Source organism: Camelus ferus, chromosome 13, assembly GCF_009834535.1.
Source record: "Camelus ferus isolate YT-003-E chromosome 13, BCGSAC_Cfer_1.0, whole genome shotgun sequence".
NCBI lineage: Eukaryota > Metazoa > Chordata > Mammalia > Artiodactyla > Camelidae > Camelus > Camelus ferus.
In genome coordinates, this window is record NC_045708.1 from 8,416,267 (window position 1) to 8,431,037 (window position 14,771).

At 40.0% G+C, this 14,771-nt stretch overlaps 1 protein-coding gene across 1 annotated transcript in view; it reads left to right on the plus strand.

Moving 5' to 3' along the window:
- Window positions 1-14,771, plus strand: part of VPS13D (vacuolar protein sorting 13 homolog D) — a 226,887-nt gene that overhangs the window by 46,431 nt on the left and 165,685 nt on the right. Inside the window, 5 exon segments of the mRNA XM_032495223.1 lie at window positions 1,593-1,775; window positions 7,072-7,294; window positions 9,816-10,026; window positions 12,713-12,884; window positions 13,067-13,179. Coding sequence (XP_032351114.1) covers window positions 1,593-1,775; window positions 7,072-7,294; window positions 9,816-10,026; window positions 12,713-12,884; window positions 13,067-13,179 — 902 coding nt within the window.

The following is a 14,771-nucleotide window of genomic DNA, read 5'->3' on the forward strand; positions in this document are numbered from 1 at the left end:
TTTTTCTATATGAATTTTAGAATCAGCTTGTCTGTTTCTACAGCAAAGTCAGCTAGCATTCTGATTGGGACTGCATTGAATCCATGTACCTAGAGAAATGACATCTTAACAAAATCGAGTCTTTGAATCCTTGAGTGTGATATGTCTCCATTTAATTAGGTCTTCAGTTTCTCTCAGCAATGGTTTGGGTGCACCGTTCTTACACATCGTTTAAAACGTCTTGTTAAATTTATCCCTAGGTATTTCCAAATTTTGATGCTATTGTAAATCATATCAAGTAAAAAATTTCAATGTCCACTTGTTTATTGAAAGTTTAAGAAATATAATTGACTCTTGTATAGCTGACATGTTGACCTCATGTCCTGCAGTCTTGTGAAACTTGCTTATTCTAGTTCCTTTAGATTCTCTGGAGTTTTCTGCGTAGATGATTATGTTGTCTGTGAATAAGAGAGTGCTTTCCAACCTGCATACTCTTTTGTGTGGACTAAGACTTCCAATACAATGTTAAATAGAAATGGTGAGAGTGGGTATCCATGCCTTGTCTTCATTCTGTCTTCCACAGAGGTGAACTAATACAATATTAGCTGTAGATACTTTGTGTGTTTTTTTTTAAGGAATCTGTTTACTTCATCTGAACAGTCAGTTTGTTGGCATGAACTAGTTCATAGGTTCCCATATCTTTTAATATTTTTAAGTTCTGTAACAACGTCTCTGACACCTACCTGATAGTGGTGATTTTTGTTTCCTTATTTTTTTCTTGATTAGTATAGGTAGACGTTTATCACTTTCATTAATCTTTTAAAATAACTGACTTATTGAGGTCTGTATTATGGCCCATGCAAACTCTTAACAGCTATGCCATGTGCACTTGAAAAGAATGTAGAGTGTTTGCTGGGTAGAGTGTTCTATAAATGTTTAATTGATTTTTCTCTTGCTTATCTATTTTCTAAATAACTGGTTTCTGCTCTTTAATATTTCCGTTTCCTTACTTAGGTATATTTTGCTTTTCCTTTCTTAAGCGGGATGCTTTAATTATTCATTTTACATCTTCTTTTATATAAGTAAGCATTTAATGCTAAACATTTTAAAGTACCTTTTTAAATGCATTCCATGAATTTTTTTCTTTTTTCTTTTTTGGTGGGGGAAGGTAATTAGGTTTATTTATTTTTAAAGTTTCATTTATTTATTTTTTTAATGGAAGTGCTAGGGATTGAACCCAGGACCTCTTACATGCTAAGCATGCGCCCTACCACTGAGCTACTCCCTCCCCTCAGTGCATTCCATGAATTTTTAATGTGCTATGGTTTCTTTATCAGTAAGGTCAAAATGTTGTTTATTTCCCTTGTAATTTCTTCTGTAACCCATGGGTTATTTATAAGTGTGTAGTCTAATTTCCAGATATTTGGGGGTTTTCCATTATCTTTGTGTTACTGATTTCTAATTTAACCCCGTGGTGGTCATAAAATATACTCTGTGTGATTTTAGTTGTTTTAGGTTTATAAATTCATGAAACTTTTGGGAAATTGAGGTTATTTGATTGTAAAGTTAGGGAATTAATTCCGTCCCTAATTCAGTTTTCCTTCCTCCTTCAGGTGAGGGATCAAGCCCAGCGCTGTTCACGGGTTCTCCTAGATATTGAGGCTGGTGCTCCTGTCCTTCTTATCCCGGAAAGTTCCAGGTCAAATAACCTGATTGTAGCAAATTTGGGGAAGTTGAAAGTCAAGAACAAGTTTCTCTTTGCCGGTTTTCCTGGGACCTTCACCTTACAAGATAAGGTGAGCAGTCAGCGCCCATTCCCTTCTCAGTTCACCTGGCATCGCAATACCAGTGGAAAAGTTCCTATGTTGCAATAATATGATTCCCAACTGCTGTTGCTTTTGTGGCTTGAAGAATATTTTTTGACATTAACATTTGAATTAACCTTTTACTCTTGAAAATTGGGAAGGAAAAATGCACCAACTTGTTGAAACTGTGTATTGATTTTTTTTTTTTAAGTCAGGAAAAAATCAAATATAATACTCTGGAAACTGCCACCTTAACAAAGGTGGTAAAATAGCAATATAGTATTTTTGCTTTCAGAGACAGTGTAAATTATAACCCTTATTAACTGTATGTAGTGACTTATTTTAGCAAACAAACCAACAGACCCACCTTTGTAATGCTTTCCTCACAGGCTGAACTCATAGTAATTAACTTTTTTACATTATGTGTAAATGTAAGGAAGACATAATTTGGCCCAAGGTATATCTGAAGCTGTTTTAAAATGTCTTAATAATAAAATCTTATAGAATATGTTGCTTTGCAGTTTAAAACTACAGTAGCACTTGTTTCTTACATGATGTTTGGAGGTAATTGGGATGAGAATTGTGTTTTTATCTTACATTTGGAAAAACTGGGAGTCATTGAGAATAAATGATGAAAACGGGAAACCCTGGTAAACCCTAGTAAATCACAGACTTAGCACCGATAGGACCTTGAAGGGGGTCTTGCCCATTTTTGCAGTTGAGGAGATTGAGTAGTATTGCTAAAACGAGAGGTCTTGTGTTCTAGGTGATTGGTTGATTGATTGATTGATTTTACAATTTAAAAAATTGAAGTATAGTTGAAGTATGTTGTGTTTACAATTTTTAAAGGTTACACTCCATTTACAGTTTTTACTAGATTCCCCGGGTTGTACATACATCCTTGTCGCCTGTCTTACACTCAGTGGTTTGTACCTTCCACTCTCCCACCCCTGTATTGCCCCTCCCACCCCTCACCACTGGTAGCCACTAGTTTGTTCTCTACGTCTGTAGTCTGCTTCTTTTTTTGTTATATTCACTAGTTTGTTGTGTTTTTTAGATTCCACATATAAGTGATATCATACAGTGTTTGTCTTTCTCTGTCTGGCTTACTTCACTTAGCATAATGCCCTCCAAGTCCACCTATATTACTACAAATGGCAAGATTTCATTCTTTTTTATGGCTGAATAGTATTCCATTATATATATATAAATATACACCACATCTTTATCCATTCATCTATTGGGTGGATACTTAGGTGCTTCTATATCTTGGCATTTGTAATAATATGCTATGATCATTGAGGTGCATGTATCTTTTTGAATTAGTGTTTTTGCATTTTTCGGATATGTAACCAGGAATGGAATTGCTGAGTCATATGATAGTTCTATTTTCCGTTTTTAGAGAACCCTCCATACTGTTTTCCACAGTGGCTGCACCAGTTTACACTCCCAGCAACAGTGTGTGAGGGGAGTTCCCTTGTCTCCACATTCCAGGTGTGTTTTAATGGAGCTTTGCTGGACTCCATGGCAGCCGACAGTAACAGCAATGCAGATAGCTGACATTTGTTGAATGCCTATTATACACCAGCCTGTGCTAAGCTCTTTACATAATTTGTTCATTTTGTTCTCACTAGCAGCCTAAGAGGTACCATTTTCATACCATTCATACCATTATTCATACCATTTTTCCAGGTGAAGAAATTGAGACTTAGGTAGGTTAAGTAATGTGTTCTGAATTAAACATTGAGGGAGGAGTACAATGTGGATCTCAGACTTGGTGTGTCTGCCTTTAGTACTCCATGCGCTTAACCGCAATATACAATTTTACCTCTCAGTGTTAGGATTAGGTTTATGTGCGGAAAATAAACTGCCAAAGGCTATTCCTGTCTTAATTGGCCCTTTCCCAAATAGCTGTAGCTCTTTTGAATTTTCAAATCACTTGGATGGAAGAAATCCAGAGGTTATTACAGAAAAGTTGTAAATTTGAGTAGTTACTGTTCACCTCTCTAAGCGTAGGAAGACAAGAAACTGAAAGAGAGTGACCAGGGTGCTAGTCTTGCCAGGCCTTTGCGAAAGACCTCAGCTCAGGTCAGAAAGTAAAAAATAGGAAGACCGTATTTGTTGGTAATGCCTAAACTCAATGTTATTATTTTCAAATGACTATTTCTTCAGTTTCTTTCATTTGTTTTACTTCTCCCTCATCCATCTACTCACTATTACTAACCTAAACATCCTAAACTGAAAATACTTGATTCATGGAGTGGGAATCGAGGGAGTAAGGGGAAGAGCGAAGGCGAGGCAGTGAGAACCACAGGACCCATGTTCATGTGTCAGCCTTGGGCTCAGGGCCCAGAGTGGAGGTGTTTGGACTAAAGGTTAGAGGGCAGGTTGTCCGTACATCACCTCATGTACAGCCGCTCAAATAAACTAGATTTGGTGATGAGAGCACAGGGTGAAACTGAAGCAGCAGTGTTCAGTGGTGCAGAAGAGGGTCACCAGCTTCACTCATGCCTGGTAGCTGTGTCTTCAGATGGCTGATGCTTGAGAACTTGCTTGTTCACCTTGCTGTGGAATCCGTCCTGTTGGAATAGTAGGCCTTCCTGCCAGAGTGAGAAATAAGCCTCCACTTACATATTGTTTTAGACAGTTAAAAGTAAAATAAATCACCGTTGGTTTTCCACAGTAGGCCTAGTAGAGAACTGGTAACCTTGGTCTTAATGAAGGAAATCTCTTTACATAGTTGAGCGATAAGCATTTTGCTGCTTACTGACTAGAGTCTTAAAGAAAATAGAAGAAAGATCCATTTATAAAGATTGGTAACTGCTTCTAAATTTTTTGACTCACTTTTCCTTACTATGAGGTGTTTATAATTAACATGATTAGACGTTAAACAAATGTGTCAGAGCTTGTGTTTGCACATGAATATTGTCCCCATTGTCACCTCAGGATGCTGCATCCTTGTTCCAACTCTGCTGCCAGGCCGCCCAAGGGGGAGTTCGTTCTTCCTTGGGAACCGTCTCCTGAGCGTATAGTAAGTTCTTTGGAATGTGTTTGTGATAGATCTTTGTTTTGAGGCCTAGATTTTTAGGAAGAGATCAGTTAGAGCCAGAAGGGTGCTCAAGTTCCATAATACCAGTTTTTGTTTCTCTTCCCTTCCTGAAAAGGTGAAGGACTTATTTTCTTTATCAGATGTATCTGAATATGGGCTTATGAGCTGATTCTGAAGTTAGCTTCTAATTCAGAAAAATTGCCAATATATTTCAAGAAATTTTTACAGAAGGGTTTCTGTTTTGTTAATTAAGCCAAATAACAGCACATAGTTTGTAGCATTGTAATCAAAGTGTTTTCCTGTATTTGTTTTTGAGGATTTGATTTTAAGCACCGGTGCATATAAGGATCCCTTTTCCTTCAAGGTATAATGTGTTTGTTTGCCTCCTGGTTATTCAGAAAAACCTTACGGGATTCAGCAGTCAATTCACATTCATATGCTTAAAAAAGAAAAATCTAAAAACGATCCTTTAAAATATTTTCATTACTTGAGAAAGCCTGCCTATCACTTTTTCCCCCATTTTGGTGAATCACTTTCCTCCTGTGTAGAGAAGTCCTTAAGGATCATCAAAAGTGATTTTTTTTTTTTTTTTTTTTTTTTTTTTTTAGCCCTAGGTAGTACTTTCTTGATTATCTTACTTTATTTTCTTAAATCCTAGAAAAACTTGATCTGGTTACATGCCAGTGGTTGTTCTGTAGAATTCCATAAGGGCTGCTTGGAGTGCATCGCTTGTTATGGTATTTGTATTCAGATAAACTTATCCTGTGAAACGTAGCTCTCCACACGTACAGTCAGGTCCCACTGACCTAGGCCTACTTGAAATGAATGATTACTTTCTTGTCCAAAAATCACTTTGCATTTATGTTTGCCCTTTAATGCATTTGCACGTATGAGGTTTGTGTAGTATGCATTCCAGTGGTTAAAGAACAGAAAATAGTCCTGAACTCAAAGCTTGCAAAGGGGTTATTTGCCTTTGAGGTCTACGACTCCTGTGTGTTTGGAATTGACGTAAATCCATGTCTTAATGAGCTCAGGTCTGAATTTTTTACATATGCTTTTCCTTTCATTTTCCTCAACCACAGCTTGTGCTTAGACCATAATTTCTAAGTCTTTCAAAAGCTTTGAGTTAATCTCCTCAAGCCATTGATTTATTGAAACCAACTACAGAGAGGATGGAGAGAGGAATCAAATGAAAGAGCAACAAATTCTCTCTAGAGTTTAAATAAACTAAGCAAGAGGGAAGGTTTTTAATGTCCAAATACTTAAATAACAGCATTTGCCTAGTAATTTGCCTTGCAAGAAAGAATTGCAAAAAATAAGAACTAGTTTCTTTCACCGTTAGCATATAATTACTACTCAAGATAACTGCGAAGGCAGTGTTATCATCTCTGTTTCCAATGCTCAGAGGAACACACATGCTGGAGGGAAATTCCCATTCTTTTCCTCCTTCCAACTTGCTGGTGAGAAGGGATAGATGAGAACAAACCGACGGGGCAGAAGCCATGCAGGAGTAATAGCTCTGGGGCTTGGGTGAAGAAACCATGGGAGGTTTAAATGCCAGTTATTGAACCATTCTGGTGAAAAAGATTTACTCCTATTAGCAATTAACTGAAGGTACTATGTATGTAAGAGAAGCGTATAGTACCTTCAGTAGAATTGCAGAATTAATTTTACTGTTTTTGCCCTTGAACAGAAATGTAATAGGAATGGCTAATCTATGTTTTCCATTTTGTTTTCATCTGTGTTTACTTGAAGAGATGAGAAATGTAAACCCAGGAAGGGAGACTTCTGGAGAGTGCAGCCCCATTACAATGGCTTAATTCCATACTGCTCTTGGGTACATTTTTTTTAGAACAATAAGCCCCTCCTCTCCAGCAAAGCAGCAATACAGTCATATGGCTGAGAGATTGGCTTTTGTTGTATTTGACCTGGATTAAACCACCAAGCAATTAGTATCTTGACATTTGCTCTGAAGCCAAAAGATAAAATATGTTCCTGCAAAATTACTGTAGTTTTCAATAGGTACTGAATAATTATACGTAACATCTCTGCAAATAATTACATGTGGCAGAAAAGTATCTTGACCCTGTTACCCTTTTGTGTATGCGATCTGGGAGCTGAGAAGTACCAAGTGGTACAGAGTCTTTGAAGAGTCCAGGGACTGGGACGAGACTTCCAGGATAGTAGATATAGTCACCCCCTATTCCTGCCTTCTAGTTTCCTTTTGTTTCTTCCCAGGAGTCTGTGCCTTCAGCTTCCCCAACTGGCACTCCCAAACACAGTATGAGGAAAATGACAAGCTCCGAAGACCTGATAGGGACCCACCTCGAGGGGCTGTTCATGCCGCCTCCTGTTGGGGTGAGTCTAGGCAGCCTGAAGAGTGAGTCTGTGCCGAGGACCTCGACAAAGCAGCAGGGGCCACAAGCCACACCCTCTGTCCGCCAGGCATCCAGTAGTCCAGGTAACAGAGGAGAAAGAGCTGCGTGGTGGAGGTGGGGAAATTCATGGGACCATTGCGGGAACCGAACGGGTGTGCATCCTGTACATGCAGATGCCGACAAAGTGGTAGCACATCTTTAATGGTAATCTGATTTTGATACTGATTTAGAAGGCTTACGAATTTTAGCATATGGATTTAGCATTGGGTGATGTTTAAAGGAGAGTGAAGTTAGCAAGGCACAGAGTAAATAAAGAGATTTATATCGTCTGTTAGGACTTATATATCAAGATAGTTGTCACCAGATGGTGATAATATAATTAGAACAGTTACTGTGTCCTTAGACATCCTTGCAAGTCACTATTTAATTCCAGAGCAGTAAAAAAGAACTCTGAAAAAATATTAGAGTGAATTAGGTAACAACAGAAATACTGTAACAATTTTTAAAAGACATGAACCACCCAATTATTAGTGCTCTTCTCTAGAGAGTAAGAACGAGTCATTCCAGATGAGAGTCTCATTTTGGCCTTTTAGTTTTTAAATGTGTTCTGAATGGGTGGTTCAGGATTGGATAAGTGAGGTGTTGCTCCAAGTAGCTGGGGAAGCAGAATATGGTTTTAGACACAAAAGGCAGCAGATGAGAATCAGCCCAGTGTGGTTGATGTGGGACAGGAGCCGAGGGAGGCTGCTGGATGTCTTTTGTTAGAGAGATGCAAGGAGTGGTTAACTCGCTGTGGTACCTCCAGTCCTGGAGGTGACAGGAAAGTGGTTTATGGTTACATTGATGATGAAAAGAAATTATTGTAATCCTCATCAAAAGACTGATTGCTGAACACTTAACTGTGTGGCAGACATTGTGGCACATTCTTTTGTAAATGTTTGCATTTTATCCTAGTAATACCCATAGAGTTTTATTTTTGTCCCCATTTTATAGATGAAGGGACAGAGGCTTAGAGAGATGAAGTAGCTCGCCCGTAGTAGTGTAGATGTAGACAGTAAGTGGGAGAGTTGGACCATCAGTTTAGGCAGCCTGACTCCAGAACCCGAAGTCTTAACTTACGTGATGTCCTTGCCTACCGCCCTGTATACGTAACGAATGTCTCTGGCACAGGCGGGGTGGGGTGGGCGCGCCCATAGGGTCACTCAGTACCTGTTATCTTCTGCTGCTGCTGCTGCTGTTGTTAGGATAGCAATGATGGTTGGGAATAAGGTCAACTTTATAAATACGTGAAAGCCAATACAAAGTGATTTGGGATGTTTTATAGAACGGTCTCTTTCCTGGCATTGTTTCTCCTCCTGATTTGCTGTTTGTTTCTGGAATTCTTCTTATGTGATTAAGATTGGATTAAAGTAGTGGTTCTCAAACTGCTTCTGTGTATCCCTAGGATTCCCGGAAAACCCTGGGGAATCTCTGAAGCCCTTCATTCCCATCCCTCATCCCCTTCTACTGGATCAGCTCCACTTTTGTCTGCTTCACAAGTTTATCAATATAGTAAAAAGGCAAGAGCTAACTTATTTAGTGCCTGTCTAATCCAGGTGTTACAACATTTTGTTCTCCTGTGGGTTAACATGCTATTAGACATAGTTCCTGCTACCGCGTGAATGACATGAGAAAGCTATTAAATAAGCATCTCAATGTTGACAGATTAAGTTAAATGTTATGGGAAAGACAGAATGGCATAGAAAGAAAGAATAGAGAGGACCCAGTCCCATTTGAGATCGAGAGAGGAGGGTGACGCCATATGTAAGACTGCCACACAGCGAAGAGCTTGGCGTTCCAGGGAAACAAAGGCCAGTGAGCCTGAGGCTCCGTGGGCCGGTGGACGGTGTCGTGAGATGAGCTGGAGGTACAGGCAGTGGGCTTACGCAGGGCCTTAGAGGGATTTAGGGGGGTTTCCCCAGGAGGAGCTTTGGGTTAAACATAGCCGTCGAAGTGTGTAAAGGAAGAGAATGTTTTGGTCTCATTTTTTTTTAAGGATTACTGAGGTATTTTGTGGGCAGAATGGTTTTGTGAGGGCAGACCGGCATGGTACAGGTGTATTGGAGGGGAGTTTGTGGTGGTCTCGGCAAGAATGGAGGTAGTTTGAATTAGATCAGTGGTAGTGGAAATGGTTGTACGTGATGTTTGTTTGGAAAAAGAATTTTGCTTCTGGAAAATTTTGTAAACCTTTGGGTAACATTATCTCTACACGAGACCCTTGTGGGGTATCCTTGGCAGAGATGCACATCAAAGCCTTTTAGCCATAAACGCTTTAGCCTCAGTCAGTGTCTCGGGACAACGGTGAGACACTGAGGGGATGAGGCACAGTATGCACTTGTGTGCAGGGGCTGAGCAGGAGGTGTCTGGCACGTGGAGCACTGTGGAGGGAGGTCTTGGTGCCAAAGTGGGGACTTCCAGTCACTCAGTTCTCTGAAGCAGGTAGCTCTGTAAACATTTTCCAAAGACACGATGAATTTTCTTTTGGCTTTTTAGTTTTGTTCTGGTCCAGCCCTTTCAGGTCCAGCCCAGTTTCTTCATTGTCTCTCTTTCCTTGGGTCCTTGCAGAAGACCATGTCTGCCTGCTGGACTGCATTGTCGTGGATCTACAAGACATGGACATCTTTGCTGCGGAGAGACATCCACGGGAGTATTCAAAGGCCTCGGAGGACAACAGTGGAGACCTGATCTTCCCCTCTTATTTTGTGCGACAGACAGGAGGAAGTCTCTTGACGGAGCCTTGTAGGCTGAAATTGCAGGTGGAAAGGAATTTGGACAAGTGAGTGTTTTATATCCAAATAACTGTCTATTACAAGTAGAATCATAATCAGCTTGGAAATCAATGCTGTTAAGTCTGGAAGGGCATAGGTATTCATAGTATTTTTTCATCTATGTAACAAATATTTTTTAAGTCCCTACTGTTTGCTATTCATGAGGACTCCTATGATGGAAGAAGAAACTTCTGCCCTCATGGAGCTTGCGTTTTGTTGGCGGATTGAGGAAAGAGAGTAGATGATTGTGATTTAGCGTTTGATTCAGTGTTACAAATTATGTTGTAGGATGGCAACAGGTGCCTTGGAAGCAAAGAGGAAGAGACATGAATTTAACACAGATTGTGGTGGAGGTAGGGACATAGTGACGGCAGGGGAAGTATTTTGGAGGAAGTGACATTTGAATTGTATGTTCCAAGTACACAGATTCTGGACCTACTGTTGCTGTTGACCCTGGAGCTCCGTTTAGAGTAACTAGATGCAGTTTTGCCCATTTCACTCCATTAAGCCATCTGAAAGTACTCCATAAAGACTCATGAACTGACTGTGATTTATCTTTTAATTGGCCTCAAAACACAGGATTCTTAATTCTGTAGTTTAGAGCATGGCTTCTGTTGTCATTAGTTCCCCATCTGCCTGGGAAACTTACTGAAAACAAACATTCCCAGACCCTGCCTGAGGCTGCCAGAACCTGGCTCCCAGGGCCGAGCCTCAAGTGTATATTAACACGGTGCTGACGCTTACCTGACCCCTGTGCATGGACTGGGAACTGCTGGTTACAGTGAGTGATGCCTTTCAGTTTGGGGCATTAATTTTGGAGAAAGCAGCATTTGCATCTCAACTCCAGGGAAAGATGGGGCGTGGCTGGAAAGTAATAAAAGAGATTTTCATTTGTAGCACTTCAAAAAGCACTGTCACAGCTTGTCCAGAGTGTGATTTTAATCCCTCTTTGGTCACCACTCCCTTTGCAGCTCTTGGGCATGGGCAAGTCATTTAGTGTCACTTTTTTGTTTCTCTCTGGATTAATGGTACAGTTTAGCCGCTCTCACTGGGATTTTTGCGTTTCATTCTGACTTGTTATTCAAGTGCTCCCTGGCAGGCGTTCAGTTATGGTTGGCATGGGCTGTATTTGATTTTGCTGGCTTAGAAGTCTTAAGAGGAGCTTCATTATTTAGAAATCGAACACTTTGTTTTCTTTTCAAGTAATGCTTTCCCAAAAAATGTGCTTTGCTACTCTGCTTATCTAAACTTTGCCCACTTCCATCAGTGTTTATGTGCAGACAATTATACTGTTAGTCCAGATAGAAGGTGATAACTGAACACAAGGTGTCCTGTCAGCTTCTTAAGCCGCAGACACAGGGACCAAAGAGGTTCTTGGTAATCCTTCCCAGCTTTTCTTTGTCAGTTGCATAGCTGGTCTTTTTTCACCTTATTGTATCTTCATAGACAAAGTAGTTTTTTATATTCCTCTTCCACTTCAGATCCTAACCCTCTACTTTATATACTCAGAGCATAGTGTCTGCAGGATCCATGATGCCCGCTTTACCCCTGGGAGGGGAGAGAAAAAGCTCTTCAGTGTTGGGATGAGATATATTCCCTTGACCTGGGCATTTTCAACTTACTCCCGCCCATCTCAGCTGAAACGAGTGACTGATTCAGGGTTTATTCTAATGTCCATCTGGACTCATTGTGAACACTGGTTTCTTCCTTTAGTTATCATTAAGTAAATAAAGAGCTTGTCATCTTTTCTTTTCTTTTTTATTGAAATACAGTTGTGGTACAATCTTATGTTACTCTCGGGTGTACGACATAGTGATCTGACACTTGCGTACGTTATGATATGATCACCATGATAAATCTAGTAACAGTCTGTTTCCATCCAAAGTTAACAATATTATCAACCATATTCCTTGTGCTGTGGAGTACATCCTTGTGGCTTATTTATCGTATAACTGGAGGTTTGTGCCTCTTAATCCCCTTCACCTATTTCATCCCACCCACCCCCTCCTCTGGCAACTACCTGTTTGTCTCTGTATCTTTGAGTCTGTTTCCCTTGTGTTTTGTCATTCTTTTTTTTAAAAAATGTATATTTTATTCATTTATTTTATTTCTGGGTGAGAGAGGAAGTTAGGTTTTTTGTTTGCTTGTTGTTTTTATGGAGGGACTGGGGATTGAACCCAGGACCTTGTGCATGCTAAGCATGAGCTCTACCACTGAGCTATAGCCCCCACCCCAGTTTTATTTACTTATTTTATTTATTTATTTTTTTAATGGAGGGACTGGGGATTGAACCCAGGACCTCGTGCATGCTAAGCGTGTGTTCTACCACTGAGCTATACCATCCCCTCTCATCCTTTCTTTATTGCTTTCCCGACTATAATGTTTTAAGCTATTTCTGAGTCTCATGAAATTTTTTTTCCTTATTAATAGATTACTTAGTTAACTCAGATTTGGGGAGTTTCTAAATGTATATTTTTGGAAAAAAGCGGCCTTTTATAGCTGAAACATGATACTCAGTTGTACTAACTTGCTTTATTTGCATGTATGTGAAATTTTTGTAATTGGAAATTGGGAATAAATTGATCGATAATGTAGGTGGGTACATTTTAACACTTATATTTGGATGTGAGCTGTGTTAATGTTAATTAAGTTAGTGATTTGTTTGTGGAAGTGACTTTTTTTCTTTCTTTGTAGAGAAATAAGTCATACTGTGCCAGACATATCTATCCATGGCAACCTCTCCTCAGTCCACTGCTCCCTGGATCTGTACAAATACAAGCTGATCCGGGGTTTGTTAGAGAACAACCTCGGAGAGCCCATAGAGGAGTTCATGCGGCCGTATGACTTACAAGACCCAAGGATTCACGTGAGTGAGGTGTTGGGTTCTCCTGTAACACTCGTAGCCTCAGCGGATGGTCACCCTGTGTATCTGTTCCTCAGAGTCATCTGGGGAAAGAAGATGGGACAACAAGCAAATTAGGTTTCATGACATTAACTCCAGTTTTAGATTGACGTCAGCTCTGGGTTGATCGGCATTTTCCTTTCCAGACTGTTCTGAGTGGAGAAGTATACACGTGCATGTGTTTCCTCATTGATATGGTGAATGTAAGTCTGGAGCTGAAAGATCCAAAAGGGAAAGAAGGTGCTGGGTCCCTAGCCAGGTATGGCTTTAATTATATTGTTTTCCTGTTAGTAACGTAATACACACATACAATACACACATTTTGCTCTAGCATGCAGCAGAGGGTGCAGAGTGGTGGTTCACAGCTAAATGTGGTCTGCCTGCAGAATGCTTTTTGGTTGGTCTGCACAGTGCTTTTTAAAGGTTTAAATCCATCCTCTGTCAGTCCGGTTAGCTGAGTTTATTCTGTAGTAACAGACACTCCAAAATACTGGTGACATAGAACAGCGACGGTTTTGGTCTCATGTTTTGTGTCTGCTATGGGTCTTGGGTTGCTCCGCTCACTACAGTTACCCTGGCTGACAGAGCATCTCTTTGTGCCAGCGAGAAAAATAAGAGCTCTGGAGTGGTCTTGAATGGCAATTAAATTCTCTGGGAAACCCCGTGGGGCTAGAACACCATCCCACATAAGCACAGAGGAAACAGGAAGCAGGCTTGCTGTGTGTCTCCATAGGGCAAGACCGAGAACTATCTAGTGACCAGCAGTGATGACTGCCTCACTGGCCAGCACTTGAAAATTGGGGAATTTCACATAAAAATTTTGGATTTCAGCTTCTTTTGAAAAATCAGAAGCTTTGGCAATATTGGGCCCATGTTCTCAGTTGGAAGCATCTGGAAATTGAGTAGCAACCTGGCAACCTTTAGATAAGGCATGTGCTTACCCAGCAGTTCACTTATGTCATTTTCTTGGTTAACATAGGCCAGGAATTTGTGATTACTGGTATAAAACTCTCAAGAGTGCATTGTATTTTCACACTTGATAACCTTTTTCATTTTCATCTCTTGACAGCCATGCAAAGTTGGGCAGATATTACTCCTGCTTGATAGACAGAATTTTTAACTAGTGTGTAAAATCATATGGCTGGAAAAGTGATTCGGTATTTGAAAACAGGACTTCAAGTCTAGTAGTTTTTCCACTGAAGCACTCTGTCTTCTGTTTTGTCTTTCCCTTGAAAATTCATCTAGGTTTCTGTCTAATTTAGCTGGTGAGAACATGGTATAGTCAGGCTTGGATCCTGGACTGATTATCTTGTGAGCGAGCATTTCTCCCTAATGACTGGTTATGCCCTTAGTGTTTTCCAGGATGAAGTAATTCTGTATGGATTATCATGATTGTACTGAGTAATTAAGAATTACCCATTGCAGCTTTCTCTGTTATTTAAAAACAACAGGCAATCCCAAATACATTTCCTGTTGGTAGATCAACTGCATTATTTGTCTACATGAAAAGTATTATTTATTGTAGTGGTTCCCAGTAAGTGCTAGTCATCTTACATTAAAAATTTGGCAGATTCTGGAGGGAGAGACCTCCAGGAAGGCTGAGAGTTGACAGATGAAGGACTAAAGGGACTCTCAGTATCCCTTGGGGATCATTAAAAATATATAGCCTTTTTAGAGTTAGGTAAGAAATGAGAATGTTAATGAACCAAGGAAATAATAAATATGTGATATTGTTATTCCTCACGAAGTGCCTATGAACAAGGTCATCTCCTTGGAAGTGGCAAGTAAGATGCAAGACACAATGACACTAAACCCATTTCGAGGAGACTTAAAATCAGTGAGTCAAAGTCA